Source organism: Thunnus thynnus, chromosome 16 (assembly GCF_963924715.1).
Source record: "Thunnus thynnus chromosome 16, fThuThy2.1, whole genome shotgun sequence".
Classification (NCBI taxonomy): Eukaryota; Metazoa; Chordata; class Actinopteri; order Scombriformes; family Scombridae; genus Thunnus; species Thunnus thynnus.
The window spans coordinates 20,434,151-20,455,566 of record NC_089532.1 but is presented as its reverse complement, the minus strand read 5'-3'; the positions used below and the strand labels follow the sequence as shown (position 1 = coordinate 20,455,566).

General features: G+C 41.4%; 2 protein-coding genes across 2 annotated transcripts; both read right to left on the bottom strand.

Annotated features, from left to right (window-relative positions):
- Nucleotides 1–885: 885 nt before the first annotated feature.
- si:ch211-195o20.7 (cytospin-A) lies at nucleotides 886–15,500 on the bottom strand. Its single transcript, XM_067614012.1, has 12 exons — nucleotides 15,192–15,500; nucleotides 14,491–14,610; nucleotides 12,140–12,742; nucleotides 11,846–11,898; nucleotides 5,479–6,014; nucleotides 5,007–5,103; nucleotides 4,797–4,863; nucleotides 3,930–3,990; nucleotides 3,512–3,608; nucleotides 2,997–3,113; nucleotides 2,852–2,911; nucleotides 886–2,717 (listed from the first exon to the last, which is right to left on the bottom strand). Exons 2-12 carry the CDS (start codon nucleotides 14,528–14,530, stop codon nucleotides 2,628–2,630), a joined length of 1,821 nt encoding a protein of 606 aa, XP_067470113.1. The 5' UTR covers nucleotides 14,531–14,610; nucleotides 15,192–15,500; the 3' UTR covers nucleotides 886–2,627.
- A 1,049-nt stretch (nucleotides 15,501–16,549) lies between these two features.
- Nucleotides 16,550–21,167, bottom strand: zgc:193593 (uncharacterized protein LOC564090 homolog). The gene is made up of 2 exons (XM_067614799.1): nucleotides 20,756–21,167; nucleotides 16,550–19,374 (listed from the first exon to the last, which is right to left on the bottom strand). The coding sequence occupies exons 1-2, from the start codon at nucleotides 20,804–20,806 to the stop codon at nucleotides 19,087–19,089; spliced, it is 339 nt and encodes a 112-aa protein (XP_067470900.1). The 5' UTR covers nucleotides 20,807–21,167; the 3' UTR covers nucleotides 16,550–19,086.
- Nucleotides 21,168–21,416: the final 249 nt, after the last annotated feature.

Below are 21,416 nucleotides of genomic sequence, written 5' to 3'. Positions count from 1 at the left end.
CTGACAATTCCCAGTCCTGTCCAAAGCACAGCGACACTCTGGTGTTACAGTATCCATACTGAGAAGAAAATCCGTCTTGAATGTCAGCAGGAATACAACCCTGCATGCATTATATGACACAAAACCACCAACCAAGGAAGATACTTAAATCAAGGGGCTGCTATTATAATCAGTATTCTTTAAACATTACTTTATAGGGCTCTCGCTGGAATACAAATCCATACAATCAACCTTCAGGTATGTGGTAAACAGGTTTGACAATTTAATTACCTTGTGGCTACACAGGGTGACAAGACAACAGTGGGGTGTTAGAGAGATGTTGGGTAAAATCTCATCAGTGGCCAAAATGCAATTTACTTCACCCTCCCTATACAAAACAGCAACTACTATTGCTCTTGGGTACTTGGGAACTGGGGGAAAAAAAAAAAAAAAAAAAAACTAGCAATGTCATATACACTATGTTTTAATGTTTTGCATTGCATGGTCATTGTGACACAAAAATACAGGTTATACAAAGAGTTGGTAGTAAAAATAGCAGCATGGAGGAGATGATCTGACATTATGGGAGGAACACTGACCATATTTTAGCCACTAAACAGTAATTAAAATGTTCACTGAGAGTCATGATGATCCAGTGCAATAAAAGTCTTGTAATAAATCTTTCTTACCAGCAGGTGGAAGTAAAGACAAGGCTAAACAGACACTTCTAATATCAGCTCCATCCAACCCAATCAGAACCTTCATGAATCCTGAAGAGATGGGAATACTTTACTTGGTTCAGTGCCCATAAATGGATACTTGATTCCTTCTACTGTTAAATGTAAAGCTTTCTTGGAAATACTAGCAGATTTGAAATCTGCTATGTTACACAACACTCACTCAGTATTATTTGCTTCATATCACCATTTTATTTCTTTGGTATCACTTTTTTTCCACATTAGTTACATATAAACATGTTTTACAAGGTATATTTGTCCAAAATATTCGGCACATACAACTTTGGCAACATAAGAGTACAAACTCAGCTTTAAATATGTCTTAACAAAACCAGGTATTTGGTTTCTCAGTGCTGGTGTAGTAATGAGGGTGTGTTTGTACATCTGTGAGGATGCAGACATTGCGTGAAATGATGTTGAAACCGGATGTGCAAGCCTGTGTAGGCTTGTAGTTCCTTTATGCTGTACTATATATCACTCCTGTAATGCACATCCCTGAACACCTTAACAGCACTGGCATACACACAAAAGAGGCACTCAGATTTTGATCATTGCCACACATGGCTGTATGTGAATGAGCTTTCTGTGAGAAAACATCATTTGTTATTCAAAAACAGAAACTTGATCTTGGACAAATCTTCACAGACATTTCCAGCTGGACTGCAGCCTTGCTATCGAACATCTACTGAGCCATTAGAAGACTAAAGCAGTTCATTAACATCTGTACTAACATTAATACATTCTTACACAAACAAAGTGCTGACATGAGTGCATATTAAGAAGAGTGCTAAAATGTCCAGGAAGAAGTAGAATCTTTGCAAAGCGTCACATGCTGTACAAGGTTAAAAGGCAAAACATATTGGCAGATAAAACCAAATGCAGATTAAGAACTGCTTACAGATTTAATGAAGATCATGATGTAATACAGTACTTTCTGCCAGTGAAGTACCAGTGTGGAGACATTAACAGCAACTCAACCTGTACATACACTACCTTCCTCAAAGGTGTGTCTGGATATTCTGAATTGCAGTATGATGGTCAATGATAGTCTTTATTTGAAAGCTACAATGTGTGACTTTTTGTATTAAAAGGAAGTGTATTCACAGATTGGTCAGATTCCCACCTCACTCAAACTAAACTGTCTATTTTAGCTGTGTCTGATTTCTTCATAAGATATATAAGAATGCAAACAATAAGGAATTAAATAATGACTGTGGAGCCAATGATAACTAACCAATTCTTTGCTCATTTCTTAAGAACGTACCTTGTCAAACTACACTTAAATTGAAAATGTAGTTTTTTAAAAAAGGTTCCTTTACGCCAAGATATTGCTCCATAAAGGATTTTAACTACGGCTATGTTTGGACATTTTAAATCAGGTATCAGGTAAAAATGTATATTTTCTCACTATTTCATGATATAAGACCTAAAAGGTTTTTTTTCATGAACAGTCATCCACTTGGATATGAAAATCTGATTGGATGTAAAACATGATGCATGCTTCATTCTAGATTATACATTGTATGCACTAACAGTACATATTATTCAGTAAATACAGTAAGTTTTTGCAAAATCTCTTCACACACAGACCTTTTTATTTGCATCAGCCAGCATCCATAACGTCACATTACGTCTTTTGTTTCTGAAGGATTTCTGCCTTTATTATTGTTGTTGCTAAGATGGGCTGCACTTCAAAAGGTCAAGCAATATATTATTTAATGTCAAAAAGTTGCAGATTGTAGCTTTGAACATCATTTCTTGCTGAGAGAAGAACATCAGCTTCTTCAGTTTTCAGACACCCAACATTATTAAGTTTAACAGTTTTAAGGGGGCCATCATTATAAACAACTTGTAGTGTGTGATGAGTACTTAAGGATCCACGATAGGATTGACTGTTAGTACCTCCAGCAGTCACATCTCAAAGTGACGGTACATGCTCTCGACGTAGCTCAGGACCCTTTGCCAGTCAGGACCGCCTGCTCTCAGCATCTCCACTACAGTCTGTTAAACAAAGATTTCAACCAAATATATAGGCTTAACACAAACAAAAACAACCTTGTGTTTGTCATAGAGAAATGAGATGAGGCTGTACAGTAAAATGATTTATTCAATTTGTAAAACAGACTAAGGCTTACCAGAGATTGTGCAATCCCAACAGTCTCTCCTGTTTTGAATGCCAGACTGAGATTCTCTCTCTACAAAGAATAGAATAATCAATACATTTAACGCCATAAATAACCAGGTCCTATTCATTACACAGGCACCAGGCACCTTTCCTACCTTGTTCTCGAGACTAAGGGTGCTGTAAGGGATGTGTGAGGGGAGGTAGGTGTGGTAGACAGCACAAAATGCAAGACCATCCGCCCAGCTGCTGCTGAAGTTGGTAATGTCAATATTCTGCATGGAAAGTTAAAACAGAAAGGAGAATGGAATCACATGAGCTTCAATGGTTTAATACACCTTTAAAACACCGGTATAACTATAATATAATCAAGGTATAAAATCCAGAAATCATGATGCATTCAACAGATGTTGGTAAACTGAAATTCTGACTTTCTACTCCTGTAGTCATCACACATCAAATCAGCGTGCACTATTAATACAACAGCTTTTAACATATTTCTTCAAGATGTGTATATACAGTAATCTTCACAACATTCTGAACGAACCATACTAAGCTATGACTGCCAAATATTATCAGTGCTAATGAGCTATTGTAAAAAGCACCAATAATAAGAATACAGTCTTGTGCGGCTTTATGAAAGACATGTATACTAAATCATATCCAGGATCACCTTATAGCCTTGGGTTCGGCTCTGACACCAGCGTAGCAGCGAGTTTCTCTTTGAGCCTCCATGGCGACGCAGCAGCAGGTTGAAACCATCCTGGGACCTGACAACAACAAGACAAAAAACTACTGAGAGCCTCCAATTTCTTTGTTTTAACACTGCAAGAGTTGTTGTTATAAGTTGAGCTTTTGTTGAGTTACAAAAAATCTTGTCACACTGTGGACTCAGTTATAGAAAAGGAAACTGAATTAACACGTTGATTCAAGAAAGGTGTTTTGGCCCCAATGCTGTGCTTTATGAGTTCACCAGACAAATGCACATGGGTTGAAAAGAGTAATTAGATTGTGTAACAGGATGTAACAATCAGGTTTGTCCCTAGGACAATATTGTCTGTCAGCACGTGCTTGTGTGTGTATGTACTCACTTGGTTGGCGGCAGCTCAGTGAGGGCAGAGTTGTACTTGTTTAAAGACTCCTCACGTTTTCCTGTAAAGAAAAGAAACCATACTGTATTTCCTAACAAGTTATGATTACAGAAAGTTCAGTTATATAACCCTTAAACAGGCAAACATGAAAGTTTAGCTGTTCATAGCGACATAAAGAGTGTAATGGCAAACATGCTTGTGAGCAATTGCCTGTTTAAACATCCGGCGGACAAAGAGCAACATTAGCATACATCTGGTGTAATGTTTGTGTCCAACTGATGAATGTAAGTCCAATATTCATTTTCGGTGCAAGGTGCTCTATGGGGATACTGAACTAAAGCAATACTACGTACTGCAGGACGTAAAACTGAAACCATGAGTTGAAAGACAGTAAAACACTCCATAGAGTTCAGGGGAAGTGCAGAATCGGGTAATAATTATCTATGGGTTCACCACTACAAGCTAACCCTTTCATAAAGTGAAAGTCCAAAGTGCTCATTAGTTCAAACAGGTGTGATGAAGGTGCGTTTTGGCGGAGAATTTCTTAAAAACATAGACAATACTTGTGCATGTTAAAATAGAGCTGGGTTACAACCCACGCATAGTGGCACAAACAGCCTTGTCACACCCTGAAGAGGGCTGTTTGTGCCGCTACACATGAGTTGTAACCCAGCTCTATTTTAACCCTTTCATATTATTAGTCATTTGAGCCATTGTTAAAAAGATTAGTGCAGTTTTAATAATCTTTGGAAAAAAAATTTTTTTTCCATATAAGCTACAGTATATGGTAAAGTGAAAAAACAAGCACATAAAGCACAAATACATACTGTAACACAATACATAACCATATTGTACACACACACACACCTGTATCAGTGTTTGGCCTGCTGTCTTGCCAATCCAGACTTCTTCGCCCTCTAACTTGCCCCACATTCTTGAAAACAAACAAAATTCCTTTAAATTAAGTCAAAACCATTAAATGCACAGCAAACAAAACCGAATAAGCACATTAGAATTTCCTTGCTAACAACCAAACTCTATGAAGGATTTTCTTAGAAACAAGATACAGTATCTCACCTTGTTTGTAGATCCAGCTGTTGTGGCAGTGTTGGACTGGGAGGTTCCATTCTGCAATGTGGGGGGGTCTGAGGATGCGGGTAATCTGGACAGGCTTCTGTAGCATTACAATACAAAATTAGCAGAACAAAGTTGATGAACTAGACTGTTTTAATAGCATTTTTTCTAAGACAGCTTCTCCTCTCGGCTCCAGCTGTAAATTTAACAGTTCAAACTGTCTTCAAGTGGCCTTGTGAAGCTCTGCGGATTGACTGCAACACTTTGAAAGGAAACCACAATCACAACCCTTACCAAATTTATTGACTGTTATCCATTTGTGACAGACGCAGAAAATGTGCAAGACATTAAAGAGACTGTTTTGAAATATTTGACTGTCTGAACACATTACAGTGCCACCAAATAGTGCCTCAGCAATGACAGCAACATAGAAATAGACTGTTTTCAGAGCATTATTATAAAAAGTTAATCTCACCTTGACCTCTCTGTGGTCACCGTCCTTCGTGTCTCACTAGACCGCACCTCCTCTGCACTCCTATCCTCATTGGTCACATTTCTCAGGCAACGTTTAGTCACACCCTTACAGTCTGTTCTGGCCTCCTCGCTGACGACATTCTTCATCCCCTCATTCTGACTCCCACTTTGCAACGCCTCTCGTCCCAACCTGTACACCTCCCTCTCCCTGCCCCTCTGGTTCCCTTCTTTGCTGTTATTTGGTTCGCCGTTGAGCTTCTCTAGTTCCTGACATGGAGCCTGGATGTCAGTTTTGCCTTGAGTCTGGGTCAGAGTAGCCAGTCTCTGTCTGCTCTCCGTCAATTCCCCTCTCAGGGTGACCAGCTGCATATCAGCCTCCTTCTGTCTCTGCTGGGCAGCAGCCAGTTCCCTCTCAACGTCCTTTTGGGCCGTTCGGAGCGCAGTCAACTCTTCTTCAGCCTCGGCTCGTAGACGGTCAGCAACTGACACCGCCACCTGTAGGTCAGCCTGGAACTGCAACCACTCCCCACGCTCCGTCTGGAAGGGAAATAAAGAGTGTACTTAAAACACATCACACAAACTGCAACACATGGGTTGTCATTTCATTTATTTTCATTTGCAAGTCAAAACTCTGATTCATAAAGATGTGGATCTGTTGCAAAGTCCATGTTGTTTAAACCCTCATTAATTCATTTTTGACTGCTACAGCAGTGCAACTAGCTATAAACACATACAGCACTGACATATCACCTTGTAAAGTGATATGGCTAACATGTTAGAAAACATGTACATATCCAGCAGACAAAGAGCAACATTAGCATTAATTTGGGGTTGTGTTTCAGTTAACCTGAAGAATGCAAGTCCAATATTTTTTTGTCTTAAGGGAAATAAATAAATAAACTCTTTAGTGGATAAGTGCTCCACTGGATTCACCAGCCAGTAGCAAACTTAGCTGTGCTTGGCAGATAGCATACAGTGGGTTTGCAAACACGGGTGATGAAAGCGGCAATAGCGAACAAAGATTAAAACTAATTGCTGAAAGACTAAAACTCTCTGTAGAGCTGAGGAAACAGCAGTGATGGTGGTAATTCACTGTCGGAGGGTCACTACAAGCAGTTCCCTCCACATTAAATGTAGTCATTTAATCCATTGTTAATAAAAAAAATATCATAAGAGCAGCTTTAAAGCCATAATATGTAACTATTCCGCATTAAAATGTCTAAAAGCGACTAGACCTATATTATATATTTTATTGAGCTATGTACTTAGATTATCCCAAATGTTTCCAACAATTTTTAAACCTAGAGAAATCCATCATTTTAATCAAGGTAACGGTCCGTTTCATTTGGTCGCCTGTCAATAGCGTCATACCTCCTCTACCTAAGAGTATACACGCACAAGATGACAATCGTCGGCGTTGTGGTTGTCGACCAGAAACTGTCATAAATTGACTTTTATTCAGTTTAAGCCACATTTTCATGATAAACTTTTTAGATCTTGGTATATCTTTTAACCAGATGAAGGATTTTAGTCATTGAACATCTGGATCATAAAGTTACCAGAGAAACAACAGAGCGAATGTTAGCAGCAGCTCGGCTCACACAGAGTCCATCCCAGTAAAAATCTCCTGAACAATGGGAGAAGCTGGTTGTTTAACAATGAAGACAACAAATCCCATGATCCCACACTACTTTACAACGTCATCACACTCCATCTTTTGTTATTGTTTTGATTTAGAGACCCCTAGCAAAAGAAATCACATATTGTGCATTTAATATAGATCATGTCTAAACATGAAATATTACAAATGCTTTGACAGATATTTATTTAATTTTATTTTTGGGTTCAGATCAATGCACTTTGCTTGTGGTTTTATTACAGTATAAACAGACAGGTCAGATTACTACACTTCAACAAACATCTACTTATAAATGACTAAAAGGATTAAAACTGGCATTTTTAAACCTAAACTAGATACGACTGCCAAAAGCAAACATTGTTGAACCCTCAACAGACAATGACTTTAATCAATCAAATATCCATTTGACCCTCATTAGGAGACTAAAAGTTGAACTGAACTGAGTGGCAAGCCTCAGCAAGCAGAGGGGAGTGGAGCTAGCGAGTCAACTGTAATGAGGCCTAAATGAATCATGTGCCAAACATTTTTACTCAGTGTTTTATTGATATCATCTGACATCAAGTAAACAAGAATATGTGTTTACTTGCACAATTTCCAGGAAAAAGGACACCTAACAAGTTTGCTCACACACAAAAAAGTACCGCGCAACATTTTGGAGTGAGGCCAAAGATATTAATGCAACTGCTTTCTGTGTCATCAACCTTGTCGCTATATCTCCATAGGTATTTTCCTTGTTATCCACCGTTAGTCATTAGAATGAGCAGCAGATAAGGAGATAAGAATCGTCTGAAACAGATTCAGTTTCATATCTGAGAAGATGAGTGTCTCATTTAGAAAAAAGATTTCAGTTTGCTGACTTTGAAAGTATCCTAGCCTCAAACATGCACAAACACTGCCCCTGTGGATATGGAACATACACAACAAAAGAAGTATTCAAAGCCAAAAGGTAAATAATACCAGACCATTAAAAAAAGTTTAGCAACCATCATCATGAAAGGAGAGACGGAACGAGAAAGAAGGGAAAGGAGAAAGGAAGGACAATAAAAGGGGTTGAAATCATGCACAGATTTAATGGAGGCAGCACAGAGACTGTGGAGAAGTGTAAGCAAGAGAGATGTGAGAGAGGGCTGAGGAACGGAGGGGGCTGGGAAGGTTAGTAATTAGATGAAGAATGGATGGAGATGTGGAGGAGGAGGCGATATCTGAGCCAAGTTGCTCCCTCATCTGACCAGTGACTCAAGACCACAGCTGGACCCGATTACAGTGGATGCACACACACACACACACACACACATATCATATTCCATTTTTCTCTCCCACACATACACCTCCCTTATTCTTTTACCTCACCACCAAACCACATTGTTAAGTTTTCTCACACACATCCACAGTTTCACTGTAAGTTGGAATACACTCTTCCCTGGAAACATGTCCAATGAATAGCAGGATAGTGGTCCCTGTTTAGAGACGTTCTATATTAAGAAATACTAAAAACCCACTTGGACCCGAAGGATCTTGTCTTCACAGAGCCTTTGTTATCTGGATGTGAACACTCCAACTGGAGCGTGTCTGTTTAAGGAAACAGGAAGGGGCGCTCCTCAGTTCACACTGAGATAAGGGTGGAGTGGATTGTCAGTCTTATAGATACACACACGCACACACACTCTGTCCCTAAAGGGCTGACCTAGTGCCCCACTGCAAGACCAGATGTGGTATCCAGCATTCACACACACACACACACACACACACACGTCTATACTCCTGTGCACATCTGACTTCCTGACGATTCTTGGAAAGGGTCCAGCACACTTGGAGATAGTGTATGTGTGCGCGGGTGTGTGTGTGTGTATTCAAACCATCTGTCCCTAGTTCACCTCCACACCCAGTCTTTCTAATACATACTTGAGAAACATCCCAACTCTGTAATGGCTCCTCTCTCCAGCTTTCCACAGCCTGTTGAACACACTTTTACACCTATTAATAGATATTTCATCCCTCTACAGCTGACCCACACACATACAAAATGGCAAAAATTCCCCCCAACTTGCACTCACAATTTGCATTCCCAAACGTCCACTGATATCAAATAAAAGGGTCACAAGTCAATGCAATTTATTCTGCACTGCAAATTCAGCACAGCATGAACATTCAACAATGCAGCCCCCCCTCATCCAATCCAACCAAACTCACAAATCGTCATTCTAAATTTGAACAGCCACTGTAGCCTCAAGATACATGCCTTTTTGAGTCCAGGCAGGGTTGCTGGAGCAGCCTAGCGAGGAGAGAAAGAGAGCAGAGGGAACCTAGAGATCATTCCTGGAAATCTCCGGCAGCATTCACGTGGAACTGATTCCAAAGCAGGGCTTTAAGATTGACTAAATCTCCAGTAGGTAACCAAATCTGACTAGCCACCCACACACACCCACAACCCAGCCATGAATGGAGTGTTTTCATTTTTGTTGGTTAAGACAATTGAAGACTGATGGAGCACATAAGCACAGACAGATGGCACATGGGATAACATCTTTAGGAGTTCACTGCACATTGGGTAATCATCTTTTTTTTCAGCATTCAGTTTAAATACAGTGCATCCAAAATACATTACAACTGTTTGGTTGGTAGAAGACAGACTGGAGCATTGGGAACACTGTGATGAAGACAGATGAAGAGGCACAGAGGAGAGGTTTAGCTGACAGAATGTGACTGGATGAATGATGGCTACTTAAATAAAACAGAAAAAAGGTTTAAAAAAACAGGAGGTCAGATCTGAAGAAAAAGGGCTTAAGAAACTTGGGGGTCAGATGAAAAGACGGATGGAAGTGGAGGAACAGACTAGGAGGGGAGGAAATGAGATAAAAGAGGGGTGGGGAGAAGAAAGAAAGAGGAAGCAAGGGATGAGATAGAGGAGAGCATTGCAGCAAAAGTTGTAGGGTAAGTGTGAGTTCTTGTGCTCAGGGAGGAGTGGTCAGCTCTCTGATGGAGAAAGAATGAGGGAATGAAGAAAAGGCAGAGAGGCACAGCAAGGGGAGAGGGGGGGGAGGCTTCCCTACAAAACCAATTGCACTCGCCAAGACTTTCAATGCATCTGTACATGTTTGCGAGTCTTGCGTCTCACGTGCACCACACACACAAAAACACATGGCCAGCCAGTCACTGCAAGCTGCAGCCCTCACCCCCCACATCCCCCCCCTCCTCGCCACACTGCACAAAACAAAACAAGTTTTGTCTCCTGAACGGCTCAATGTGAACCCCCTCCTCCGCACTTCTCTTCCCTTCTCCAGCTCTCCACAAAAAAAAAAGGCTCCCAGGACAGCAGAGCAGACTGAGAGGGTTCATAAAGTCGAGCTTTGCTAGCTTATATTGCCCTACCGAGGGCCCATGTAAACACAGTGTTCGATTGCTGTGATTTCTAATACATGGCTACCTCTCAGTGCTATACCACAGACTCTCTGAGGTTTTGCTGGCCTATGCGAGGCTCACATTTCCAAGCCCTCATGGGAATGTGGGAAAGTGAAAAAGAGAGGAAGGAAAGAAAGAGGAGAGGAGGGTTAGAATATCAAGAAGAGAGAAAGGTGACATTAAGGAGGTGTGATGAGTAGAAGGGAACACGAGCAGGCTACAAGATGGTCACGTGCGTCGGATTAGCACCTGCTTGCAATTTAATGCAATTCTAATCATTCTGATTCTAATACACTGTAAAAAGTATAATAGAAACAAGGACAGTCACTGAGAGAGGAAAAGAGGAGAAAAATGGGGTTGAGGGAGGCATAATGTAGGACATATTCCAGCTGTTGTAATCTGTGGCAGATCTAGAGGAAGCTGGGAGCCTCGGGCTACAATCCTCATAAGGGAGGGTCAGGAATTGGAAAGACCAACTGACAGGAAATTACCGCAGAATATCACCATCCTCATAAGAGCATGGAACGCCTGAGCAATTGGACTGTGGAACGCTTGCAGATATTTATTCTAATGATGACTTTTTATTGGGTCATAAATGGAGTCAGGGACTAAATAATGGATCAATCCAAAATAGCTGGTAGGTCCCCGATTAGACAAACATAGTGTGCCTGGTTCGGATAAAAAGTGAATAAACTTTAGGGATGAAACATTTCTGAAACATGCTCTTCATGTTTTAAATCAGTAACAATGAAGGCAACAGGTGTCCTGCTAACATTCAAGACTGATGTTCTCCTTTTGTAAAAAAGGATCCACAATTTATGAAACTGTCTTTGATCTCTACACATATGAGCTACGAGACACTTGAACAGAAGATGACCTCAACTATTTTCCTCTCTTGGGCCTCTCAGGAGAAGCAGAGGACAGGAAGACCTCCATTAGAGGATCTGCAGCTCCCAGGGGGCTGAGCAGGGCCCATTCCAGAGCCTATTGTGATAGGGGGGTTAGTGTTTGACAGGGTGTTATCTTTTGGATGAAGGGTCATAAGCACTACACTGACATATATAATTGGAGTGTGTCACTTCCTGTTTATGTAGCTATATTTATCCACTTTAGTGTTTTCTAGCGTTGCATGTGTGGAAAACTAGGACTGAAGACAGGAAAAAGGTACATTCGAGGTGCAATTGCACAAACCTTTGAAATTCCTGATAAAAAACTAAAAACTAGTGACCCCTAATTACCATTAATATCACACCATGAAGCCAATAACTGGAAAAAAAAAGAATAGGACAGAACATATCTAGAAACAAAAGCCTTTTCTAGCACATCTCACCTGTAAAGTACTCTTCAGACTCTTCACTTCTGTCAGTAGACACTTCAGTATCTCTGAGGGAAGGATACAGAAATGTCAGAGGACATTACATGCATATCAAACACAAAAAAATGTCAAGGAAATGGATTTGCCCTTCTGAAAACAGGGAAATGTTGGGCCCACAATGAAATTAAATGTTGTCACACTCATACAAAACTTTGCAGGCGTGAATATTATTCATAAGTAGAGAGGAAACAGAGAGGGGGAATGCACTGGACATTATAATACCATGAATGAGAGACATATCATTCTTGCCTGCTGTGTTTGTGGCTCCATCCTGACTGGCTGTGATACCCAGTGTTGTCCTACACTCTTCCAGCAGCTTCTCCACCTCCTCATCCTGGCTGTCCCCAGCCTCTTGACCCGGCAGCAGAGACTGACTGAGACCACTGTCCCTTTCTCTCCAGTTCTGCTTGGAAGAGCTACGCACAATAGGTAAGGAACTACTTGGAGAAGAGGGGCTCTTTGTGGGGCTTACAGCCACACACTTCCCCTGGGTGACTGGAGTCCGAGGGGTAGAGGTAGGAGGAGCCCCATTCCTCCCAAGAGCAACTTGTCCTTTCACTGCCACAGTACTTCCTGGCTTGTCGTGCACTGGGCTAACTCCTGGACCAATCGTGGAGCTGTTTGAGCTGACTGGTGAATGAGGCCTCCAATCAGGAGGGGGAACGGGAGAGGTTGGGGTGGTGCTTGGCTGCGATTTCTTCCCGCTGGATGTGAGGACAGGGACTGGAGGTGGGGATGAAATCGGGGCCGCAGAGGAAGGTTGAGGTGAGGTAGGGGGGAAGAGTTGGGGGACAGCAGGCAGGTCATTCTGTGGAGAACTAGGAGGAGTGTGGAAACTATCCACATGGGCCCCTAGAAAAAAAACAACTTCAGATTATTCATCGAATTCAGATGAAATAAGCAAGGCAAACACATCTTTAAAGACCCAGCATCAGACATGTTTAAAGATGTATAAAAAAACTGTAAAGCTGCTTTGAAAATTGATGCGTGATGTTCCACCAAAAAGATCAATTACCTAGTTTAAAAAATCTTTAAGTCCTCTCCCTTACTGAAAATTCCTGAATATACAAATATTTTTGATTTCAAAAGTTTAACTGGTGGATGCAAGAGTCTCCTACATCACTGAAAAGTCCACTCTTGGCATATGTGTTAGAGCACAAAGAGACTTTCTCCTTTCAGCAGATTAATGGGAAAAACAGCCTTATCGTGTCAAACTCTGCACATACATCAGTCTGCACAGTGAAGCTCAAACATCCAAGAGAAGTATAAATAAACAAGACCTATTCTGAGTTGAGAGGGACTTTAAGTTCTGAATTATTGTGAGAAACATAGCAAAACAGATTGAAAGAACTGCCTGAACAACTGAATCATGGCCAGAACTAAGGAAGAAAACAGTTTAGTGGTCACTAGTCTGGCATGTTGACATTCAAAACACTATTCAGTGAGGTGACCAGACCAGCAAGGACCTCATTGGTCAGCAATCATCCAGGCCATGCCCCTAGAGATGAATACTTTAATTGAGACATTCCTCTTGGACTGCTCATCCATGATGCTGCTGCGACATACATTCCCCAAATTCAGGAACACACATACACAGAAGACAAATAGATGTATTTGCAGCAGTCGGCCGCAAATAAATTTGAGCCTGACATGGTAACAATAACACATCCAGTTTCCACTTTTAAACTCAGCGTTCCTTGCCCCTCACAGCATGCCACCAATAATAAGTTAAGAAGCTATGGGAACTACTGGGCGTCATGTCTCCTTTTCTTTCCTCCTTTTCCTTGTTTGGACAAAAGCCTCACTGAAATGACTGATTTTTTATGTTGTAAGAGCAGCAGTTATGCACCACCTGCTGTAGGCATAATCACTGGAAAAGAATGACAGGATTGTCTAATAACTTTCTCATGCCACCCCTGCTTTTTATTTCTTCATTCCAAACCTTAATGTGCTCGTCCAACCATACGCATGGGTGGCAGATTGACTAACGGAGAGAGAGTATGTGTGTGTGCGTCCACTGAGGTCTGTAGGTGAGTGTGTGTGTGTGTGTGTGTGTGTGTCAGATAGCATTAGGCTTCCTATGATTAATCTGCTGCCCTTGTGCTGAGCCGGGGAATTTTGCCGATTCATCACAGCTGGCCCGGCGGGGCCAGAACGAATCACACAGGGACGCAAGGAGAATGACCACTCACTGAGCAACACACAGGAGGGCTGCCAAGATTCCTGCTGCCGCTCAGCGCACACACACACACACACTTAGCCTTTCCGCTTGCTTCCCCCTTTGTTGCCTTCAGTTTCCAGATTACCCCTCATCCACCCCTCTCCTTCATACTCACTTTTCTTGTACCACTCCTTTTCCCTCTACCATTCTCTTCTTCTACATGTATGAGAGCTTTGAGGTGTGCTGCCTTTATTTTTTTTAAAAAGTCTCTAAACATGAGGCCAAAACACACTGCCAGTCATGTGTGTCGTGGCAAACATTTTAAATCCACTTCAGAATGCAGAGACAGACCAAAGAAGAGTCAAAGAAAGTGACTTTAGTAGAGCTAGCGAATTAATTAAACAAGTGCAGGCTCAAGTGTGTGTATGTGTTGACCTACCTGTGGGTCCATGGCTGTCCTTGCTGGAAAAGTTGCCCATACTGCAGCCACTGATGCGGCCCCGCAGGTGCTTGTTGCTCTTTCACTCAACCTAGACCAATGTGGCACTGTGGAGGTGACCTACACACACACACACACACATCCAGAAAGATGATGGATGAAGTCACACACATATACAGTGACTACAAGTCTGAACCAACCCTGAACTGATCCCCTTCAGGTTTATGATAGACTGAGTGAGTTTACAGGGAACTTATGCTGTACATATGAATGATAGCCTATAAGACAATCAGTGTCTTTACACAATGTGGCTAAATAACATGGATCAGCCGCAGAAGGACTCTCCAGTGTGACCACATGTGACAAAAGCTAGTAGCATGTTTGGTTTAAAAGCATCTTAACTGTACGCATGAGGAATGCGCCAAAACCAACACAGAAGCACGCATACAGCGCCATCGAAAACTATAAAACTGGAGTTGGCAAAACAGATTCTAGATCATATGTTGATAAAACATATAATTTATAAACATATAATTTCGCTCTAACAGCATACACTTAAACGCCCAATCAAACTTTTAGACGGGAGCTTGAATTAAGTCTACATCCAACAATTTGAAAACGTGTTGCGAAACTTTGTAATCAGTTCGTTTAAACGCCGTACCTCTAGTTTGGAAAGGACTAAAAAAGAAATCGTTACAAACCCTTAAAAGCGGACAAATAAATCCAAAATCCTTTTGTCCTGAGTTTGGTCAACTCTACTCCACGCGTTGCTTCCTCCAGCGTTGCTCAACCATGCGCACTGTCTCGCCGTGTCTTCACTGAGGAGAGCGAGTGGCGGACATAGAAATGAAACTGCATTTTCTTTGAGAAAAGTTTAATTCGCGTTACATGTTCCTGGAGGAAACATCGTCACATGAAGACGAGGCCTGACTGTAACCCGCACAGCAAAGCAAAGAGCAAAAACTTTCAACATCGATGACTGATGACACGGATTATCCGCTGGATATGTCCACTGGAGGGCACAGTTAGGCTGCAGTAGGAAAAACCTGTTGCCTCTGGGATGTGGCGGCCCCGCTTCACCTTTCTCTTCACCTATTATGGATATGGGCTCACACAGGCTGATGACCCACTGACCTACAGTACCAGACAGCTCCAGAGAGAGTCAATTTCTACACATATTTTCAACATTGGGGGGATTCAAACCTCCTGAAAGGTTGTTTGTCTTCTATATTACAGAATTTGAAGATACCAGTTTCAGTGCATCTGCATCTGCAGATTCAGTGGCTTGCCTGATTACTCCTTAGCATTATTGTTTGGGATTTACAATGCTGTAAAACCCATCACTCTAACCTCTTCAATTTATGCAAATAACTAACTACACATCTTTGTACACTGTTTATCTGATGGAGTCTGCAGCAACAGTATTGGTATATATTAATATTTTTGTGTCTGCGTGTCCAGGTCTCATGTTAGATTGAATTTGTGTCTTTGGTTTTCTTCTTCTCGTTTTTTGTGAATATTTGGTGTATGTGTAGGTTATTTATGACAGAATAAAAGCAAACAATTGTGCCAATATTTTTAAGTTCAATGTGGCTGAATGTTATGGGCACTGAGATGTAAAATATCCATCGGTGATTCCTGCATCTGCACAGTTGTAAACAGGCGGGTGGTGCAGGTTGTATGGTCACTAATATTTTCAGGTTCAGCAGACATTTTTCAGACTCATGAAGATCTAGTATGGATTGACATCAACTTGCCTTGCCTTGTGTTTTTACCTGTTTTTTAATATTTTAAGGGCAAAAACTACAAAAACACTTTAGATAATTGTGTATTTTAATGTCAAAATATGTTGAGTCCTCTCAAACCTATTTACTTTACAATATATATTTACCATATCCTTCATGTAAGTCAATTACATATTGAGAATTGTTATTTTCTCCATACAGTAATTATTGTCTCAAAGTATAATTAAGAAATTATTTATCTTAATAACAATTAATAATAATTCATCTTGACTCAAATCAAACTATTCAAGCATATTACAGCAAAACAGCATAAATTTCACGTTGACTAGAAGCCTTTATTTCTTGAAAAAAAGACAACTTCATCACACAACACGGTACAAAAACAATCTGACCCACAGGTGTAACTAAAGTGCAACAGTAGAGCAGCATGTTTGCCAAATGCTTTTATTTCATAAATCTCTTCCAACATCTATTCATTAAATATTAATTATATTGCTAACAGAACAAATCTGTCATCTATCATGCACAGCTGAACTCAAGTTTGTACACCTTCACAGACTGAAATAGATGAGCACTGGGGTGTGACACCCACAAGCAAGGTAACAGAGCAATACTGTGCTTTCAAACATTCCCTGTATTTTAGTCCAACACACAGTTCTTAACAGCAAACATGTTTTCAGATATTCCTTTTTGTCCGTGCACTGTCTTGGCAGTACCCCCTCATAAACTGTGCAATGCTGAGTGAAACAGGAAGTTTGCTGCAGTGAGGAGACAAGCTCTCTCCAACTCTATGATTGAGATCAATAGGTTTTCACAGTGCTCTGTGCTCACTGTGCACCACTGCAGTAAAGAGAGAATCCATCAAAACCAGCCAGGTGCATTACACAACCTCCAACCCTTACCCATATTGATTTCACACTCATGGGAGTGCAATGCCCAAACATGACTATGCATTGCAGTTCGGTGCCAGCATGACAATACTTTCAGACCTAGATGTAAGAACAGGTGAAAAGCACGTCAAGTCATACATATATGAGAGCCTGAGATGAATCTGTTATTTCTCAGAAAAAAAGCTCCAACATACCTATATATTTTCCCCTCAGTGGTATATACTTAAAAACACAGAGTATCCTGTTGTTTTGAGACCATTACAACCCCATTATGAAATTGTTTTATGGTGTCAGTCTCTGTCCAGAGTAAGGTGACCAATTGTTCAGTGTCTGATGCCAGTTGGAGCCATTAGCCCCTCTGCTGAGTGTATTACGACCATTCTGTGTGTGACCTACTGAGCTAGCGCTCTGAAGGTCCAATACTGGGGCTCTAAAAAACTCCCAACCTGCCACAACTAGCCGCTGGTCCAATTTGGCAGACAGACAAGGCTGGCTCTTCAGCATCAAAAAAATTGATTACAAGGTCTGGCTGACCTCTACGTGATGAAACACTCAACTTTCCCACCATCCTCCTTTTTCACAGCTTAGCAGAATACTACAGTACCTCCTCTGTCTGTGTCCTGCTCATGGAGAAATAAAATTTCCCTTTTATGGCGTGTTATGACTACATATCCATACTAGGAGGCAGTGAAGATAAAGACAGTTATGACCCTGTGCTCCCTGTAAGGCACGGCACACATTCTCAACCACACTCAGTGTCTCGCCAAATTTTAATTCCCTTTTCACTGCTACATTTTTGGTGTAACCACAAATGGAAACACCAATTCCATATGAACACGTGACATTAGGATGAATGGTGGACACTGCAGGGGGAATGGTACAAAGTAGGGATGCGCAGGATTGTCTGCCTCTCATGAGTCCTTGATTCTAATACCAGATTAGGTTAATGAGTGTGTGTGCCAGGGATGATTTTCCACATGGGTTAATCCCCTCAGAGGACACAGGCTTATCCTGGGGGAATCACCAGTCTACCCTGCCTGCTTGTCGCCATCGCTGTCTGAGCCAGGTAAATAAGCATTAGTAATCCAGCAAGGTGTATTTTTATAAGCATTGTTTACACGACTCAGGTCTTAATATCAATTGTGCATGACTTTCTTCTATTACTCTGAAAGACGCTTTCTATCCACAAAACTTTCCTGCCACTTTCTGCTGTTCTTCACTACCCTGATCAAACCTTTGGAAAGTTTAACTGTTTTGAAAACAGGAAGCACCCGTCACTGATTCAGCCACAAAGCCAACCTGTGTCTTCCACCACAGTCTGATTGACAGTCACTGCCAGACTACGGCAGCAAACGCCAAGGCCCGTTGATGGATGGCACCTGCTCCTCCTCAGAGGAAATCAATTAAAGTCATGGGCAGGGATGGGCTGCTCAAGCACTTAAACATGGCTGTCTGCCTGGGGAGAGAAGGAGGGGGGCATAGAGAGAGGTTTACCAACCATCTGTGTACAGAGGGGCACTGCCAAGCGTCAGTCCCTTTTTACGCCAAGCCTCAAAAAGACACACAATGTCTCCAAATTAAACATGTTAGTTCATTCAAGCTGCATTCAGCAACAGTCTTTGGGAGGTTCCAGCATCATTACATACTCATCCAATCATTCATATTTCTTAGTGCCCACACAGTGCATTAAGGACTCTAATATTAGTGACTAATTGATACAATCCGGTAGAATTCAAACTATTTTTGCATGTGTTACACTAGCTAACACATGGATATCACATCCAACTTCCTGCCAACACACAGGTTGAGATCAGTCAGATATCCACACTCGCATATCATCAGAGAGCACATGGGCCACATTGATGCAATGGGCCAGCATAGCTACGATCTTAAACATGCAAAAGTGTAGTTACTGGAACTCAACCTATGATGGTGGCCAATCTATATTCAACCAAGTTACTTTAAGGGAACTTGTGTCCCACAAAGGAGGGAGGTGGGATCTCCTGGTGGGCACCAGCCCGACGAGTATCATCCAGTAAGGGGGTCCTGTGAGCAGCTGTGCCCACCATGCTGGCGTCAGTGTGTGTGCCAACCCACTGCAGCACACGGGTGGAGGGCCGGTGGTGGAGGGCCAACTGCCTGGAGCTGTAGCCACACATCCCGATCCCCATGGCCCCCAGCAGCATTGCCATACCAGGCATGGTGTTCTCAGCTGGAGGCGTCACAGGAACATTATGGTAGGCTTGAGTCTGAAAGGAGAAGAAAGTTTAGATAAAATGTGATCAGGGGAATGTTGGATGTTGGTTTCAATGGTTCAGTGACAAATAAATTGTGACATGGTATCAAGGCAGTCCAAAAATAGAACAACTGCCAAGCAAACAACAGCCAGAGTTCTGATTTGTTAATGTCCAAAGGATACGCATGGATAGAGATTAACTTCAGGCCTAAGGAGCACAGCACAGGAGGACAGCATGTATTGTTAGCCTTTTCCCAAACTATTGTCTGCATCAAATGAGCCACAATATGCTCACCTCAGCCCTCGCCCCATCCAGTCCTCCCAACAATCCACAAGAGATTAAAAACCCATCTTCTCTCATTTACCAAATGGTGGTCTGTCTCTTTTGACAAACAAAAAGCTCATCTATTTTGCGACATGGGCAATTTCCTCAGTGGGCCCTTGACAATAATAAAGACCATTGAGGAGCAAATAATAGAAACTTCGTAGTTTCTAATGGAGATGCGTCACAGGCAGTTAAGAAGCCATTCCTGTAGCTCACTCACCCATTTCCCATTTCCATTTACAATGCAACGGACTGTCACAAGTTTGGATTTTTCCATTGTTTGTAGCAAACTCCACCAAATAGGTGATTGTGTTTTGTGAGCTAAAGCAAAAGCCATCTGCAATTACTGGAACAGTAGCATGGAAAGACCTCGTATTTGTGGATGGTGTGTGTATAATATGATAGTATTGTATTTCATCATCTTGTCACAGCTGCATCTTGAGAGACTTGACTGAAAAAAATGGCTGCATGTCAGTATAAAGCTTAGTGAAACAAACTTGCCGTATGCACTGTCTCTGGCTATAAACCGCTGTATATACCTATAAAACCAGTACACTTCTTCCCCTCAGTGGTTGCTCAGAACTGACAAGTTATTTCATCCTACTCCTTTAAGAACCAGTAGAGACAGAGCATGCCAAGCAACATGTAATCTAAACTTCAATTCCAAGATATTAAAAGGGCTTTCTGCCTCTTTGTTTGAAATGTCTTAAATCAAAACAAGCTGCCTGGTGCAAATTAATGGCAATCCACTTTTTCTGAGATCATAGGCAAGTAAAATCTAATGACTCAGCATGTTCCTGCTTCCCAGTGGTGCTGACAGTTTTAGTGTCACTATGCTTCTGAGAGTAAGAATCACAGCACATGAAACTATGCTGTAGGTGGTTCACTTATTGTTTTCTGCTTGGCTCCAAATCTTTTGTGAATTGTGTCTTCTTCAACTTTATAACAAAGTGACATCGAAAAATCCAAACCATTGTAATTCCTCATTCCTCAGCAGTTATGCACATCTTACCTGATTTCATGAATGTTCACAATGATAACTGAACTTTTAAAAAACTAAACGGCTTACCTGCAGAAATCTGATGTATCCTGGAGTCAGTCTTGGGATTCTGAAAAACATTTTAGAGTTTCCTTCTGTTTTTTTTTTCTGTTAGATGAGGAATGAGTTAAAGGCAAGATGACAAATAACAGATGATGGTTCTCTCAAGCTCCTCTTCCTGGACTCCCAGGACGGGAAACCCACTGACAGAGGGTCTGTCCGGGTGTGTGTGTGTGTGTGGACACTTCAACCTGTACTCAGCTCTCTGATTCAGGATGGTCTGGTCAGCCCTTATACTGTCTCCTTCCTGTCTTTACGTAAGAGGCCGTCTGCAGGTGGTGTGTCTAAGGGGATTACAGGAGTTGGCACACAGGAACAAAGAAGTCAATCTGGACAGCAGGAAGGTTGAATAGAGTATAGGGCTGGGTGACAATTTAATATTAAAGTGTATCAAGTTTTAGTGGAATCATATTGAAATTATGATTATTCTGTATAATTGTTTTACAAAATTCTGTTGTTGAAATTAACTTCAATCAAATGTATGCTTAGTTATTGTATGCAGTTTTGTCTGATGTAACATGAAGTGAAATGCAGTTCATTGCATTAAAAAAAAGTTTTTTTCTATGTAATCTTGCATATAGTTGCCACACTGTGATAAGAATATAAAATATTTGTATTAATATTGTCATTT

What these genes read in the sequence shown, in the direction of transcription:
- si:ch211-195o20.7 (XM_067614012.1), bottom strand. Translation starts at nt 14,530, where the DNA reads ATGGGCAACTTTTCCAGCAAGGACAGCCATGGACCCACAG. An exon ending in CAGGCCAAACACTGATACAG is followed by an intron (nt 3,991 to 4,796) that starts GTGTGTGTGTGT and finishes TTTTCTTTACAG; the next exon opens with GAAAACGTGAGGAGTCTTTA. An exon ending in GCCGAACCCAAGGCTATAAG is followed by an intron (nt 3,114 to 3,511) that starts GTGATCCTGGAT and finishes CTTTCCATGCAG; the next exon opens with AATATTGACATTACCAACTT.
- zgc:193593 (XM_067614799.1), bottom strand. Translation starts at nt 20,806, where the DNA reads ATGTTTTTCAGAATCCCAAGACTGACTCCAGGATACATCAGATTTCTG. An exon ending in GATACATCAGATTTCTGCAG is followed by an intron (nt 19,375 to 20,755) that starts GTAAGCCGTTTA and finishes TTCTCCTTTCAG; the next exon opens with ACTCAAGCCTACCATAATGT.